The sequence below is a fragment of the Haliotis rufescens genome, unplaced genomic scaffold (assembly GCF_023055435.1).
Source record: "Haliotis rufescens isolate VD_foot unplaced genomic scaffold, xgHalRufe1.0.p SCAF_17, whole genome shotgun sequence".
Classification (NCBI taxonomy): domain Eukaryota; kingdom Metazoa; phylum Mollusca; class Gastropoda; order Lepetellida; family Haliotidae; genus Haliotis; species Haliotis rufescens.
The window spans coordinates 19735607-19754211 of record NW_025963857.1 but is presented as its reverse complement, the minus strand read 5'-3'; the positions used below and the strand labels follow the sequence as shown (position 1 = coordinate 19754211).

Sequence of the window (18605 nt, the reverse complement as noted above, 5' to 3'; positions counted from 1 at the left end):
AAGTCATTGGAGTCAAAGAGAGGGAAATCAAGAGATCATTACAGATTATGTCAGTGAGTGTTGTCTTTGAGAACAGCGTGATCTCGACCAGGATTTCAGGAATTGTGGCTCCCTTTACGAGCTGAGATCGAGAGTCCCACAGTGAGTGAGTGTTATTGTCGCTGCATAGGCAACCCTGACGGGTCAATACAGCCCATTCACCACCAGTGTCACCAGGGAAATGCTGGGCTGTGTTCATACGAGATTTACATCATGTCATTGTACTGGGGTGACGGAGGTGGAAATAACACTTGTATATCACACATGTATTGTGCTAGTATCGAGCTGCAGGCGAGGCATGCAATATTTCACTTACCGGTATCAGGGAAATGATAAAATCATGGAAGAGTATGGTACTCTAACTTTATGCCTTTAGTGTGATCTGAATGTGGGAGATTGATGGTGAACTGCATGTGATATACATTATTGTAACATTGTATTCATTGTTAGCTGTGTTTTGCCAATAGTGTCAAATGTTTGATTAAGGATGTATCTTATCTCCTTGTTTAACTCTATTGTTATATTACCTGCAGATAAAATATATATCGATGTCAAGATATGCCCTCTTTCACTTTTCTTCGATGTTGGTTCAAGAAAACATCAGTAAAATTTATTTAAAAAAAAAAAGAAATTAAAAGTTTTTTATCACAAAATATTGTGTCATGTTTGTGGGTGAATATGTACTTCTGGTCCTCTAGACTCTCAAGTCTAGGAACAATGACATCAGTAAAATACAATATTGAACAGTGGACATCATGCAATAAATATCAATAGTTCTAATGTGTTTCTACTTGTAAACTGTCTGATATGTAGATCATGGTTAGATCATGATTTAATTTATCCCAAATTGGACTTATCACAATTTAACCCAAGATGACACTTATCACAATTAAGATGAGATGTATTATTATTTATCCTCAGATGAGATATGTCACAATTTGTTCCCAGATGAGATGGATCACAATTTATCCCCAGATAAGATGTATAATAATTTATCCCCAGATAACAATTTTTACAATTTATCCCCAGATGAGATGTATCACAATTTAATCCCAGATAACACTTTTTATGATTTATCCCCAGATAAGATTACAATAATTTATCCCTCGATAACACTTTTCACAATTTATCTTCAGATGAGATGTATCACAATTTATCCCCAGATGAGATGAATAATAATTTATCCCCAGATAACACTTATCACAGTTGATCTTCAGTTGAAAAGTATCACAATTTATCCTCAGATGAGATGTATAATAATTCATCCCCAGTAACACTTTTTACAATTTATCCCCAGATGAGATGTATCACAATTTATCCCCAGATAACACTTTTTATGATTTATGCCCAGATAAGATGTACAATAATATATCCCCATAAAACTTTTCACAATTTATCTTCAGATGAGATGTATAATAATTTATCCCCAGATAACACTTATCACAATTTATCTTCAGATGAGATGTATAATAATTATTAGGTAACACTTATCACAATTAATCCCCAGATGAAATGTATTATAATTTATCCCCAGATAACACCTATCACAATTTATCTTCAGATGAGATGTAAAATAATTTATCCTCAGATAACACTTTTTACAATTTATCTTCAGATAAGCTGTATCACAATTTATCCCAAGATGAAATGTATGATATTTTATCCCCAAATAACATTTATCACAACTTATCCCCAGATGGGATGTATAATAATTTATCCCCAGACAACACCTATCACATTTAATCCCCAGGTCCTATGCACCACATGACTCCTACAGTCCCATCAGAAGGGACACATGTTTCACAGTTGTTATTAGACTGGTGTCCGGGCTACACTAGTTCCCCTCACTGAGGAATATCGAGTTCACACTAAGATACGATGTTGTTGCAGGGATTCATCACCTGCCTGCACGGTACACACCGGCCAATCATACGCCAGCAAGAAGCGGGCTGTTGCTAACGGCAGCACACCGACCAAGTCACCTGGGCTGCTTTCAAGGGGAGACAAACATCTGGTAGGAAGTGTACATGCAAAATGTTAAATTCTCCAAACATCAAAGTATAAGTTAACAAGGATAGGCAAGATAAAGAAACGCCATCGAATCTGACAGAACCCATGACATGTATATCAAGTTTATATACACTTTCTTATGGGAGATGTTCAATACAAAATCAAAGAGGCTGATGATGTACATACCTTTGTATTTCTGGTATGTTCACTTGGGAATTTAGTTCTTATCTTCAGCAACCCATGCTTGCCATAAAAGGCGACTTTGCTTGTCGTAAAAGGCGACTAACGGGATCGGGTGGTCAGGCTCTCTGACTTGGTTGATGCATGTCATCGATCCCAATTGTGTGGATCGATGCTCATGATATTAATCACTGGATTTTCTGGTCCAGACTCGATTATTTACAGACCGCCGTCATATAGCTGGAATATTGCTGAGTGTGGCGTAAAACAACAAACCAAACCAAACCAAAGTTCTAAAGATTTAACTGATTTTCTTGAGTTTCAATTTTGCATCCTCTGCCGCCTCCCCCCTCCCCCCTCCATTACAATGACAGCTACCTTATGTGTGTGGTTGTCCTTACAGACTGGGGTCCTAGTGGAAAAGAAGATCCTTGATCTAGACAGCCAGGACCGGTGGAACACCAGCTACCAGGCGCTCCGTCTGGAGAAGGAGTGGATAGAACTCCATGATCGCCGCAGCATGAAGAGGAACTCAGAGGTAAGTCAGTCAAGACTTGTTTTTCTGCCCACCCTACATTTTATAAAATGGACAAAAATCTAATCTCAAAAGTGTTATTTTTTCTTCCTCATAATGCAACTTACATGCTAGACTGACGCTTAGTCTCTGAAAATACAATAAATTTATACAAGTAACTTAAATTGAAAAGGAGCCCCAGTGAGATCAGAGATCCCTGAACCTGTGGAAAAGCTAGACTTGCTTCATTTAGGGCTTTAATAAATCACAGTAAGGGCTGGTGGAAGGGAACATGATATGGTTCAGAGACTATGAGACAGACTAGGATGGATGTAGACTCTTAAAATAAATAATTTTGATAAAAACAAACAATTCCATTTAAATTGAAAAGGATCCCCAGTGAGATGGAAGATAAATGAACCCGTGGAAAATCATACTTGCTTCATTTAGGGCTATGACATTACAGGAAGGGAACATGATATGGTTGAGGGACTGCGAGACAGACTACCTTCATGTTTACCTTACAAGATGTGCATATACTATTGGTGAGGTGAAATGGGGTTTAACGTCGCGTCCAAGATTATTGCACTTATAAAGCGACGTGCATGTACGTGTGTGTGTTTGTGTGGCTGCTTGTACTAGTCCGGACTAATGCCGATTTATAGTGCTAGCTCACTGAGATACCATGCCGCAGTTTAACATGAATACCCCACTCAGACACAGTATACTGACTCCGAGCCGACCAGTCCTTGTTTTAGCCCCTTAATGCCGAGCGCCAGACAGGGTAACAACAAGTACCATCTTTTAACGTCTTTTGGTATGACGCCACCGGGGATTGAACCCCTGACCTTCCGCTCCCCGGGTGGACGCTCTACCACTAGACCACGGAGGCGGTCGCATATACTATTGACACAATGAGACAGGCTGGACTAACATTGCACACATGGCAACATATTCCTATAGCATTTTGAAGAACAACAAAATCTGAATTGTTTTTTATATAACTTTTTTTCCTACCCACTAACCAGGAGTTTTAAAAAAAATAAAACCATCTGTAGACCATGAAATAAAAAGTCTGGTCTCTCTGGCACCTGGGATTAACTGATTTTGGCGATTCAGCTCAGCTATGACAATTCACCTGGTGGGAGTAACTTGTTGTCTGGGAGGATGGTGGGGTAGCCTAGTAGATAAAGCATTGGCTTGTCCTGTCGAAGGCCTGGGTTCTATTCCCAACATGTGTACAATGTGTAAAGCCCATTTCTGGTGTCTCCCGCAGTGATATGGCTGGAACATTGCTAAAAGCAGCACAAAATTCACCAAAATTGGTCTTACTTGAAAGAAGTAAAACCTCAAAGCAGGTCTTATTTATGATTCAAAGTAAAACCTATGGTCTTACTTGAAAGAAGTAAAACCTCAAAACAGGTCTTATTATCCCCCGCCCAACAAAGTTGGTGGGGGATATAGAAACAGGCTCCGTCCGTCCGTCACGTTTCGTTTCCGGAGCATAACTCATACACCATTCAATATTTCACCGTTTCATCAAACTTTGCAGGTCTGTCAGGAACATAATGAACTGGTGCCTTTTGCTATTTAGAAATTTTTATTTTGTTATGTTTCCATGGCAACAAGATGGACTTAGGTTCTGTGAGGGTAGGGTTTGTTTCTGGAGCATAACTCATAAACCGTTCAATATTTTTTCATCAAACTTTGCAGGTCTGTCAGGTACATGCTGAACTGGTGCCTTTTGCTATTTAGAAATTTTAGCCATTTTTATTTTTTACGTTTCCATTGCAAGTTCCACCTCGGTTAAAAAAGGTTATGGTTTGTTTAGATTTAATTATGTCATAAATTCTGCAACAGGGGCGGGGGATATAGCCATGTTAGTGGCAAACTCTTGTTTATGATTGAAAGTAAAACCTATGGTCTTACTTGAAACAAGTAAAACCTCAAAGCAGGTATTATTTATGATTCAAAGTAAAACCTATGGTCTTACTTGAAACAAGTAAAACCTCAAAGCTGGTCTTATTTATGATTCAAAGTAAAACCTATGGTCTTACTTGAAAGAAGTAAATCCTCAAAGCAGGTCTTATTTATGATTAAAAGTAAAACCTATGGTCTTACTTGAAACAAGTAAAACCTCAAAACATGTCTTATTTATGATTCAAAATGAAACCTATGGTCTTACTTGAAACAAGTAAAACCTCAAAGCTGGTCTTATTTATGATTCAAAGTAAGACATATGGTCTTACTTGAAAGAAGCAAAACCTCAAAGCTGGTCTTCTTGGTAAGGTAAGACCTTCCAATGTATATTGAAAGTCGCTCTAGCCTTTCAACGTGTTCAACTTGATTGATCCAAGCACTTGCTCAAAGGAGAAAATCCCATAAAGAACAATGGTATGACGTCACCAGAGGTTTATAAAAGGCGTTTATAGCCAGAGCTGGGACAGTAACTCGGGAACTCAAGTTGGGTAGGTACTGAGTAGGACCCAGGTACCCGGACCCATGGTTAGTCATGTGATATATTGTTTAATGACAAAAATAATAAAACTCCATGGTTACACTACAAGAATCTAATGTTGGCATTTTTCTGACAATGTGCACATTCCTTCTGACTTTAAAATGTTTGAGTAACTTCAGTGTGTGCATGATCTGATCATTTTTTACATGTATCTAAATAGTTTTTGCCAGGGCTGCGGTAAAACAATTCCCGATTAGACATTTTGTACCGCACTCTTGAGACCTACAGCAGGTATGGGGGTAATAGATGGTCAGGTATGCGGGGAGTAAATTAGGACTCAACCAGCCCTACCAGATACAGTAAACTATGTTTGTAACGAACACGCTTATAATGAAATGTTTTTTTGTCCCTGCCATTTGCTGTATATATGCTTATAACGAACTTTGGTTATAACGAACTTTTAGTTCGTTATAACCGTAGTTTACTGTACTACAGACAAAAGTTTCATGAATTTTTATTTCAAAAGTTAATCATTACTTAACGTTTATGTGATATTTGTATCTTTTCATTTTTCTAATCCTTCAAAGTTGGAGCGTCAGATGTTGTCTTTTTTTCTTATTGTGACTTTTAGTGTGGCTGCTATACACTCTGCACTCCACACTGAAACTAAAAAAAAAGTGTCGCCTTAACTCTTCAACTCTTTTAATTCTATGAGTGACCCAATGGGGATGCTGGGTTACAGTTGCTCCCCAAGTACTTACCATATTCGACGTAATAAGCGCCCAGGGGGCTCTCAAAATTAAGAATAGGGGGCTCTTATTTGGATATTTTTTTGGTGGAAAAAAACAGTTGAAAGATAAATTTCGTGGTTAATGCTGACAGCCTGAAATGTTTGTGTGCGACATTTTTCCAGAATTAAATTGCCCATAATGAAGGGTACATATAACACACGAGTGTGTATTATACGCGAATAAATAAGTCTTGTGTACACTGATCAATTGGTAAGGGGTGCTAATTGGGATTGTTCACTAGCCAATATATTAGCAAATATTGCCGTGGGTGCTTTTTAGAGCGGGGCGCTTATTACGTCGAATACAGTATGCTGATTGTAGGAGGTGACTTAATAGATCAGGTGGTCAGGCTAGATGACTTAGTTGATTGCGAGTCATTGTACCCCGATGTGTGGATCGTTGTTCACAATATCAATCAATGGATGTTCTGGTCCAAACTTGATCATTTCAAAGCAGCCATCATATAGCTGGAATATTGCTGAGTGAGGTGTTAAACAACAAACAAACAATAATATATGGGTTATGACATCCATCCTGCTGTGATCTCGATGTAGCTTGACCCTTGAGTGTTTGTATGGGTGGGCTGAAGGTCTGGAGTTAATCTCTGTAATCTGTTAATCTGGTATCATGCACGTGGCCTATATGCTCTGGGAGCACAATAATGGGTGTCAGGTTTTATCAGCACAGAAACTAATATACCTGACTTGGTGTGTACACAGACTCATGTCAGTCTAGAGGTGAGGTACAACAGGTGAGAGCTGTATTAATTAATGTACCTTTTGTGACTCAATTTGTCTTGCGCACATTGATACAAGGTGTGTTGCTGTAATAAATTGTCCTAAAGGCTTGAGTGCCAATGGAAACAGTTCTTATTTAAAGTAAACTAATTTATACCATTATTATTCCAATATTTGTGTATATCTTGTTTGGAAGTTCACATACATTGACAAATTTTATAAATAAATAAACTTGAAATAATCTTTCTATGAGATTGTTGGTGTGTTTAAGAATTCACAATCTAGTCCACTGATTTTTTCATGGTTTAAAAAGAGAATTACATTTAGTTTTCAGTTTGAGATTTGAGATGTACCTAATTTAGCTCCACATCAATAGTCCGTGGAGACAATGATGATTGGGTGTAAGAATGGCTGACAAACACTTCTCTTATCAACCTGTCACGGATATTGACCATTGCTTTGGACACTACCGTATTTTCTTGAGTATAGTGCGCACCCATGTATAATGTGCACCCCCTCTAGCGGGTTCAATATTTTGGAAAAAAAGAAATTTGAATATTATGTGCAGAAAAAATTTACACCGTACCCTTTCAGCGAAGTCTGGCAAACGAACAGGTGCTGAGAATCTTCGTCAGTACAAATTTGAAATTTGAGATAAAAAATCACCAGACATGTTTATTTACCGTTTAAATAGTATTTATTGTTCTGCTAGGCATTGTTTTATATCTAGGGATTAAGATTACCTTGTGTATTTTCTCGGAAACTAAGCCGGAAACAGCAATAAGCTGTACACACGTTTTCTTGGAATCGACCGGTGATTCGGTCAAGACACACCCAATGATATAACTTTATAGGATTTTTAATGCAAGGATCGGCAACAATTGTATCTGAAACTATTTTTTTTATCAGGAATAATATATTCCATTATTTTCTTAATTATATGCAGCCTTTACTAAACATATTTAAAATAATAATAACCCTAAGCGAAGCCGGGTATTATTTTTTACATGGAACCAGTCTGACAAGTCACCGTCAAGGCTCACGCGCACGTGATCGTGAGAATTTCATGTTGACATAGAATCGTCAAACAAAAACAAATATGACTTTTAACGAGTCAAAGTATGTCATTATGATATATGTATCCATTCTCTGTCAACTAAAGTTCGTTTCAAGGCGTCAATAGCGGTATTCTGACCCTGGTTGCTGTTAATAATGTTGAGTTGTGCGATCTTCCGATCGCTTCACACACGATTTCGCCGAAATTAATAAAAACAATATTATAAGGAATTTTGAATAAAATTAATGAATTAAGTTACAAACATAAGTCCAGATATACAAAGAACACTTTTATAGCCAGACAGTGTAATTACATGATTATTTTGCGTACTTCAGTATGGATTTGTTGACATGGTATTTCCGGTGTTTCGTGCTCACGGTAATGTCTTTCCATGGGGGGAAAAAAACATCCAAACTCATAATTCGTGTATAATGCTCACCCCCTTCTACACAGCTGTGTTTTTTCGAAAAAAAGTGTGCACTATACTCAAGAAAATACGGTACTTGTTTCTTGTCATAACCTCTAAGGAGACTTTACTTTTTCTTTGTAAGACCTCGTCCCGGGTATCAGTTTTTTTCAGTAGTAAGACTGAGAATGAGGTTTTACTTCTTCTCAGTAAAACCTTATCCCAGGTATAAGGTTTTTCAGTAGTAAGACTGAATATGAGGTTTTACTTTTTCATAGTAAGACCTCGTGCCAGGTATAAGGCTCTTTTAGTAGTAAGACTGAGAATGAGGTTTTACTTTTTCTTCGTAAGACCTCATCCAGGGTATTAGGTTTTTCAGTAGTAAGACTGAGAATGAGGTTTTACTTTTTCTTAGTAAGACCTTATCCTGGGTATAAGGGTTTTTAGTAGTAAGACTGAGATTGAGGTTTTACTTTTTCTTAGTAAGACCTTATCCTGGGTATAAGGGTTTTTAGTAGTAAGACTGAGAATGAGGTTTTACTTTTTCTTCGTAGGACCTCATCCTGGGTATAAGGCTTTTTAGTAGTAAGACTGAGAATGAGGTTTTACTTTTTCTTAGTAAGACCTTATCCAGGGTATTAGGTTTTTGAGTAGTAAGACTGAGAATGAGGTTTTACTTTTTCTTAGTAAGACCTTATCCTGGGTATAAGGGTTTTTCTAGTAGTAAGACTGAGAATGAGGTTTTACTTTTTCTTAGTAAGACCTTATCCAGGGTATTAGGTTTTTGAGTAGTAAGACTGAGAATGAGGTTTTACTTTTTCTTAGTAAGACCTTATCCTGGGTATAAGGGTTTTTCTAGTAGTAAGACTGAGAATGAGGTTTTACTTTTTCTTCGTAAGACCTCATCCTGTGTATAAGGTTTTTTAGTAGTAAGACTGAGAATGAGGTTTTACTTTTTATTAGTAAGACCTCATTGCGGGTATAAGACTTTTCAGGAGTAAACTTAGTAAGCGGGTTTTGAAATGAGTCACTTCTAAACTTGCTTTGAGGTTTTCCATTTCAATTGTTATACCTATACATATTGTGTTTTGTAACCCACTGTTTTCCCACTGAGCCACCGAAGTTGTTCAGTTTTACATGTCATGAATCCACTTGGTCCTTGCTGCACATGGCTTTCGTCTCGCACGCTTTAATCGAATTCATTTTATATTGCGACACACTGTATTATTTAACTATAAGGTATGTCAATGTTTTCTTATTTTTTCTAATATTTCTTACATTTAGACAGTTCAAAAGTTGGATAAAACAGGCCTAGGAGCTTTTCCTCGCTGGCAGTTTTCCATTTTCAACCTATACTTACAGTTCCGTGAAACTATTAATGCTTTTGCCATTGTGTCAGATCCTGCGACACCGTGTGGACAAGATGTATATGATGAGTGGCTCGGGAATCAAGCTGAAGGCGAAGTACGAGATCAGTGAGAATGAGCTTCAGCAGCTGAAGGACCTGTCGGAGGCCAGACGGGTGCTGAGAGAAAAGTCCCAAAAGACACAGTGAGTACTCCCACCCAGACCACCTGTACAGATTCTCTGTGATTTTGTACCATCACCATTGTCTTTGTCATAATCATCATCTTTATCATCATCTTTATGATCCCCCTACCTCTCATCATCGTCATTGTAATTGTCATCATTCCCCCTTCCCTCCTCATCGTCATTGTCATCCCCCCTGTCATTGTCATCTCCCTTAGCATCATCATCCATGTTATTATCATCATCATCATCATCCCAATCATCGTGGCCGCCTTCTCCTCATTATGATCATCGGCCCCGTGTTTCAATGTGCCACTGTGGCAGCTCCATACAATCCTTATTATCATTCTTCGTTTTTCAGCCTTCATTCTCGTTTTTTCTTGGTTTCACCAAAGTTATAAACGTCTAAGACCTCCATTACTTCTGGACCACCTCCGTGGTTTAGTGGTAGAGCGTCCGCCCGGAGAGCGGAAGGTCCGGGTTCGATCCCTGGCCGCGTCATACCAAAAGACGTTAAAAGATGGTACTTGTTGTTACCCTGTCTGGCGCTCAGAATTAAGGGGCTAAAACAAGGACTGGTCGGCTCGGAGTCAGTATACTGTGTCTGAGTGGGGTATTCATGTTAAACTGCGTCATGGTATCTCAGTGTGCTAGCGCTATAAATCGGCATCAGTCCGGACTAGTACAAGCAGCCACACAAACACACACACGTACATGCACCTCGCTATATAAGTGCAATTATCTTGGACGCGACGTTAAACCCAATTTCACCTCACCACACCTCACTATTACTTCTGATTTTCCTCCCACACTTTCCATCACTATATGACTGAAATACTGTTCAAAGCAGCGTTATCCCACACTCACTCATTCACTCACTCACTCTCATTCTTTATATAGTCATACTGTTAGCACTGAGTTCACTTTGAGAAATGGTGCCCTGGCTGCACAAGAGGATCTTAGTACATTTATAAGCCTATTGGCATTAAACCCATCTCACCCATTGTGCATCTCATCGCCAGGCCCCAATCAGCTGACCTGATTGAGGAGGGGGTGTCACCTCCCATCTCCTCCACCCCTGTCCCCACCCCTACATGTGGGGGTCGGTCCATGGACACGCCAGACTCAGGGCAGGGTGTCTCTCCTCACAGTGACACAGGTGTCATGAAGCCGGTCCCCAAGGCAGCCATTTTGTCCCGGACCAAGAGCAAGTCGCCAGAGTACCGTGCCGACAGTCCCGAGTCAGGGATTCAGGTAGATGTACCGAGAGAGGAGGACTTGCAGGACAGTCTGTTGTTGGAGCTGGAGGAAGAACCTGAAGACCAGGAAGAAGAACCAGATATTGCAGAACTTGTAGAACAAGGCATTAATGCATCTAGTCATGGCAGGATGGTGAAGGAGTTTGATAAGTCCTACATAGATCGGCCGATTAGTCGTGTTGAGATCCAACAACAGTTGGAACCAGCTTCCCCTCCAGGTGGGGATGTGGATGTTGTGGACATTCTAAAGCACCAGCTGACTTCCAACAAGGACAAGTGCATGCTGGACATAGTGACACGGCCGCCCGCTCACGACAGCATTGAAGATAACCTAGATGATACTCTACCTGCCCAAGAATCCTCCTCGCACAAGATCAAGATAACACCAGGCCATGGCAGCTACACCATACTGCCATATAATCCTAACGACCTTGTCAGGAAGGGCAAGGTCACTGCAAGTAGATATGTGCACAAGGGCAAATGTTGTCAACCGCTGATGAAGAAGAAAAAGATTAATAGTCAAGTCTTACCAATACATCAGTTTCCTATTCGGAAACCGAGCAGTCGCTTTGTTACAACACAAAGCCCAGTCATTTGTAGCTGTCGTCAAAGTTCGTACGCCATGTTGTCAGTACAAGGATACCAACTTTTCTTCTCGAAGAGGGTCATGTGACTTTCAGCAGCGCCCTCTGCTGACAAGGAGATTCATTACCTTGTCAGGGCTGATTGAAAGCAAATTACACACTTAAACAATTTCATTTTTTGTAACAATTTTTATATGATGCTGAACTTGTTATAATGATTTCTTTAAAATATTGTAAATGATGTGTGTGATATGTTTTTGATTATGTGATTTTTCCAAACAATCAGTATTTGAATTTTTGTATTTTTGTATGTTAATTCATTGTTTTAAGCAATGTATTTTACAACATTCTATTGAATGATCACATAACCTACAGGTGCTACTATAATCACTACGTGTTGAATTTTATTTGTGTTATGTTGTTATGGAGTGAGGTATGTGTATTATAACAGTTACATCACTCCAGTTTTGTTCAGTGTAGACTACGGTACCAGATCATTTACAGGGATCTTAGCATCTTTTATCAGAGGACCAATAAATTCTATTGTTTCATTACTTAAAATATCTTGTTACTTAGTAGTAAATGTTTTCTAAACCTGGTTATTGAATAACTGATCATACACACAGATGAGAAACAGAAACTTCATATCCCTCTAGGATTCATACCCAAGCTTAATTGGAAAAATTTGAATGTGTTTTTATTTTCAAAATCACAAATTATCACTGTATCTTAACAATCATGTAAGTAATGACAATATCTTTACAATATTCTCTTCTCCAAGCTGATATATTTGTTTATCATATAAGGGGTAGGTTTCTCGTCAGGATAAAGCCAACGGATAAAAACGATATCCGTTGGGGTCATATGCGGATAGAGATGCAAATATCAAAGGTCAAGTAGGGACTACTTTTACTGTTTATTAACAAACATGGCGTCGCCCTTGTCATTCGGCGATCGAGTCAGAATTAACCATCGGGAATCTGGATAAACTACAGGGATAATTGCTATCATTATCAAAAGAACAGTCTAAAATACTGGAAATCAGTGTCTAACTGTGAAGTAACTAAGGCATTTTATAAGTTTTGGCAAGTTTGGAGATATAAATTTCGAAAACAATTTTGCGAGGGCACGAGGCCTAGCCAAGCGGGATCAGTAGCCATATCTGTGCTTGTAGACCTCTGCGGCTTGAAACCTTTTCCACAAATTAAAATAGTTGGATTTGGCCGAAATATGTTTGAATTATTACCTTGTTTCGTTTTGTCCCTGTGTGTACATCTGACTACACTTCTTACGTTATGACAGGACAGACCGACTGTCAACAAGGTCTGACCGTGGCCGTGACGTCTCATAGACTAGGGTTAGAGTAGCTTCCCTTTGACAAAGAGCAGTTACTCTAGCGGACAGACCGATGGATTGCCGCGAAAGGCAATTAAAAACAATTGTTGTTTGTGTATATGTTGCTTCGCCACTGTATAAGAAACAGATTTCAGTTGGAACTATATTGGCTACTGTCACTGTCCGACTGATACATCACTTACCCTGTGACGTAATAAATATTAATGCACGCATTCCAGGAAAACTCGCAATGTTTCAGTAATGTTTGCGAGAGAGGGAAAGCGATTTTGAAGCACAGAATTAAAGAATGACATTATATGATAAAGAGGTTATCACGCTTGTGTGTTTGGGGATGGTAAATATCCTGTATTAGGAATAAACACTATGTATTTAGCTCGCCAAGGCTCGCTAAAAACAATGTTTTTTACATTGCTCATCCATGTTTGTTCGAAATGTAAAGACGTGAAATCTTTAGTCACAGGACTCAACGCATATTCTAAATTGTGACCTTGTTTTGACCTTTGTATTTTGACCATGCTTTAAAATTTTCTCAAAATGCATTGTGGGTTCTGTAAACTTTGAAATTACCATACTATTTTGTTCAAATAATTAGGAGTTAATTTAGTATCAAGTTTTAGTTCCTTATTATTGACCCTGATCAATGCTGAAAATTGCTGTCTTTGTTGATATTTTAAATTGTTCACTACATATCCAGGTAAGCTGCAATGAGCTGTCATACTATTTTTCTTAATCCTTATTGAACGGAAACAAAGTTAGAAATATCAATGGAATTAGTCATGAGATATTACCGTTAGTATTGCTTTGCATGGAAGAAGTCGAACCTATTTTAGTAATTCAGACGTCATGACTGTTTTTTCAGTATTGTCCTGATCTGCCATATTTTATTTGATGTTTTTCATATTTGAACAATTGAACAAAAAGGTGGAAAATAAATAGTATATTATAAGTTTATTGGCTTGTTATTGAACTGGATTTGGACATCAGTCTAATTAATGGTGTCTGAATTGGCCCGAAAAATACTGTTGTCAGTACTTCAGAGGTTTTGTATACACTACATTCCTCCATCAACCGTGGAGACATCGGGACAAATTTCAGTGTTGTCATCGAGAAATTAGCAAGTGTTCTGTTTTTGTTCTTGTTTGTCTGTTGTTTTGAGCCGCGCTCAGCAATATTCCATCTATATGACGGCAGTCTGTAAATATTCGAGTCTGGACCAGACAATCTAGTGATTAACAATTTGTTTCTTTGTATCTTTTCTTAACGATGATTGATTTTCAATAATCCAGTGCTATCACAAACTACAGGGATGAGTAGGACAAATAAGAAAGGTTGTTGTGTCAGTCTCCTGTACTCAGTCTAGATATCATTGGGAATCTGACCCGATGCCCAGCTATGCAGATCTCAGGCCAGAAGATCCATTAGCACAGTGCTTGTGGTAAGTGCAGACTAAATGGTCTGCCTTTTTGACTGGCGTCCATGATACAACTGGGAAATTGCTGACTGGCATAAAACAGCATTCACTTCTGATGTTCTAAGTGAATAAGAGGATTTTCTTACTACTGATGACTATTTACAGGCAAGGTTGATACAACACGACTGTTGCTCACTGTGGAATGAAACTGCACCTACTTCACTTCAATTAGAGCAAAGTTAGGCAGAATATCATAGGCAGACATGATTGATGTTGCTGACTGGAATGACTTCAGCTTCTTCACTTCAATTTCTCCGTAGAAGACAGTTTCATGAATATAATGTTATCTTATCAAGCAATTTACAAAGCTATTTTTTCACTTATTTCATCATAATTATATCATCATTTTTTTCCAACCTTCACAGTATGTGGTGTCTGTCTTTTATTCCACGCCCACCAACTTCATGGTAAAACTTTCAGTCAGTAGGACTATGGCATCCTACTTCATCAGTGTCTTCATTCATCCACTCTTTCACCCACTTGCTGTTGTCTGTCACTTCTACCTGTTGTCTGGTGAGTTATCTCCCTTGTTGATGTATTTCAAGAGTTGTCCCCCTTTCTTTACTTACATCCCACACTTTGGTTATTTGTTTAATACCATTTACAAGTTATTACTTTTCAATTAAATGTATTATCATTCTATAAACATATATAAATTAAAATATATCATTTTCAGTAAGAAGTATTCAGTATTGTTAGTTTATGCAAATTAAAATGATAATAGATTTGATACTGTTAATGTATTTTCAGTCCGATCCCCAAGGCACCAAAGGTCAGCTTGGACCATGGCTACTTTAAGGTCAGTTTTAGGATAGACAAATAATCTGAATCTGACTCTGCAGGAAAAGGAGGTTTACTTCAGCAAATTTGGTGCAAAAATGAGATATTTCAATCAGAATCTGATTATTCAAGACCTCCCTCAGTTATGATCTGACAAATCCTCCAAAGAACCTGAGTGAACTTTGACCACCCAATCATATTGAAGGGTGAGTGGTTTCTTTAGCCAATCAGATGACAGCTCTCTGAAATGATTTGATTTCTTTTCCACCTCGATCATGACATGTTGATCTTAACAAAAGAAAACAAACACTGCCCACAAATGTTCCACAGCATATATAGCCCAGCTTTATTTTTCTCCATTCAGAGCAGCTAGGTTACATTCCTTTGTGAGCCACAAAAATCAGATATGCTGCTCCAAATACTTTCATTGCTTATACCCAGAATTTTAGAAGCCTTGATGCTGATTGGTGTACAACTCGATTTGAACTTTCAAAGTTGATGCCTACTCCAATCAACAGTTTGTCAGAGCTGTCAATTTACGAAAATCAGCCTTTGATGTTATGTTGCAGAATTCAAAAGACAAAGATGGCCAACAGGAGATACGAATACAAGGTAGGCTGAATTTGTGTTGACTTTCCTAACTATCCAGATCATTGTTATTTACGTCAGCAAGCATCGTCCTGAGGCAAGGGAGTTAACTGACTATAAAAGTCCAGGATTTGCAAAACATGTGTATCATCAACTGGGCATCGTCGACAGATATATTGCAAATCTGTTCATGTTTTTAATCAAGGTGCTTAAGTGATCTGGTGCACCTTGCGTGGTAACACCCATTTTGTTACAATAGAGATTTTGATTATCGATCAGATCGTCTTGACTGGGTGCTGCCATTTTATTTGAAGCAAATGCAAGTGATATGAGAGATTGAATCTGATTGGTCAATAGGAGGGACGTAAAAGGGACATAACTCGTACCGGTAATAGCCACTGGTTGTGCTACGATCGAGCCTGGAAAATCCAGTCTAGTTTGGCAAGGGTGGAAAGTGGACTTATACAGTCAGTTAACTCCCTTGCCTCAGAGGTGAGGTGAGGTGAAATGGGGTTTAATGTCCAGCCAAGATTATTACACTTATATAGCATGTACGTGTGTGTGTTTGTGTGGCTGCTTGTACTAGTCCGGACTGATGCTGATTTATAATGCTAGCTCACTGAGATACCATGCCGCAGTTTAACTTGAATACCCCACTCAGACACAGTATACTGACTCCGAGCCGACCAGTCCTTGTTTTAACACCTTAATGCCGAGCGCCAGACAGGGTAACAACAAATACCATCTTTTAACGTCTTTTTGTATGACACGGCCGGGGATCGAACCCCGGACCTTCTGCTCTCCGGGCGGACGCTCAACCACCAGACCATGGAGGCGGTCCCCTTGCCTCAGAAAAGAAGGGGGGATAACCTTGTAGTTGAGGCATTTACTTACTGAATGCACATTGGATACCATAGGTGAAGCACATTTGTGATGTCCCTTGTCATGATATAGCTGGAAAATTGCTAAAACCATGAAAACACATGCTCACTCACTAATGTAAGTACAAAACTACAACATCAGCTACGTTATGAGGTGGAATGCCATAACTTTATTGCCCCCAAGTACTGGCAGACAAAATAATGAATGAAATACACAAAACACAAAATATATGTTATACAGTAAACTATGTTTATAACGAACACGCTTATAATGAACAGACGGATATAACGAACTGTTCTTTTTGTCCCACTTTGCTGTATATATGCTGTATATATGCTTATAACGAACTATGGTTATAACAAACTAAAATGAGTGGTTCCTTGGAGTTTGTTATAACCGTAGTTATACTACCAAAAGATCATACTTCATGTGAGTCACACCTGTTCATAGTTAATGTACATGTTAATGCCCTTTTTTAATATAAAATATGAATAATAAATTTCCTCATGCCACACAACTGAAAACAATTTGTTGTGGCCTAAAATATGTTTTCAATTGTATGTGAAAAACTTAGTGTTTCATTTTACACATTCATGTTCAACATATTTTTCTCAGGTGAGGGCCAGGGGTCAGTCGGAACCCCCCAGAGGGGAGAGTCTGTTGCTGATAACGTCAGGAACCCACACACTGCCGAGTGGGCGTCGGAAGCCGATGCTCATCAACACCCAACACCGCAGAGTGAGAAATCTGAGGATGGAAAGCCTGGTGGTACTTTTCTCACAGAAGGTAACCATGGTAATACTTCTGAGATAAATGGTAACCATGGTGATACTGTTGAGGCGGAAGGCAATCATGGTGATGCTGGTGAGACAGAAGGTAACCATGGTGATGCTGCAGACACAGAAGGTAACCATGGTAATACTTCTGAGATAAATGGTAACCATGGTGATACTGTTGAGGCAGAAGGTAACCTTGGTGATGCTGAGACAGAAGGTAACCATGGTGATGCTGCAGACACAGAAGGTATCAATGGTGATAATGCTAATTCGGAAAGAGAGAGTAACCATGATGAAACAGGAAATACTGATGAAAGTCAAAACAACACAATAGCAGGAGTGAAGACAGAGACACAGGAAGTGGATCAGAGTGAGGCTCAGTCTGGCCAGGAAGTGGCAGACCAAGAGGAAGCAGGCGGTCAGAGCGGTGACAGACAGGCGGTAGATGATGGTGATGATGGGGTGGTGGAAGGGGAAGCGGGAAGATGTGGATGAAGGAGATGAACTGAAAGACTCCAAGGAGAATGCAGGAATGGTTCTCCAGGAGGAGGAAAACCAGGTGACAGACAGCTGAATCAGATGTGTCATCCGTTGTGTGACATTAAAAGAACATCAATAGAGGACCGTGAATGTTATGGAGGGCCAGAGAAGAGAATGAGTAAGATCCATTATTCTCAAGGATTACAGAATGACAGCTTCGTAACCAATGGTAACATGTATAGCATTGTAAGAAATTATGAGTTCTGGACAGCCACACACACACCAGTCACTGATCGTGTTTTGGAAGCAGTTTCCATATTGCTGTTATGCAAGTTGCTGTTATGCAAGTTGCTGTTATGCAAGTTGCTGTTGGATTTCAACCGTTGACCCATTGCCTTATCCAGCATGGGGTCTGACATTCAGGTGATTCAGGCCTTGTATTGAGCTGACTGCACCATCACGCCTTCATTATATTACAAGTGTACTATGTCCAGGAGTTACTTCATGAGAACAGGCCTGTACCAGAAGGTGACCTTAGCTCTGTGAATGATATTGCTTACTCAAAAACTTCCAGCAGACATCATGACCCGTGAAGATCCGCGTTAGAATTGGTCTTCAGCAACCCATTCTTGTCGTAAGAGGCCACTAACGGGATCGGGTGGTCAGGCTCGCTGACTTGGTTGATGCATGTCATCGATCCCAATTGC

At 39.1% G+C, this 18605-nt stretch overlaps 1 protein-coding gene across 4 annotated transcripts in view; it reads left to right on the top strand.

Annotated features, from left to right (window-relative positions):
* The window catches only part of LOC124133922 (anti-sigma-I factor RsgI-like), a 35912-nt gene extending 17307 nt beyond the window's left edge, over positions 1–18605 (top strand). For 2 of the 4 annotated variants that reach the window (XM_046498503.2, XM_048397683.1), the window contains exons 4-7: positions 1930–2053; positions 2633–2767; positions 9592–9743; positions 10745–12511. In XM_046498503.2, the coding sequence (XP_046354459.2) occupies positions 1930–2053; positions 2633–2767; positions 9592–9743; positions 10745–11654 (1321 nt within the window). In that variant the 3' untranslated portion in view covers positions 11655–12511. Of the gene's footprint in view, positions 1–1929; positions 2054–2632; positions 2768–9591; positions 9744–10744; positions 12512–15142; positions 15192–15741; positions 15785–17257 lie in introns of those variants that run through there. The other 2 variants (XM_048397684.1, XM_046498504.2) reach the window with 2 other exon arrangements.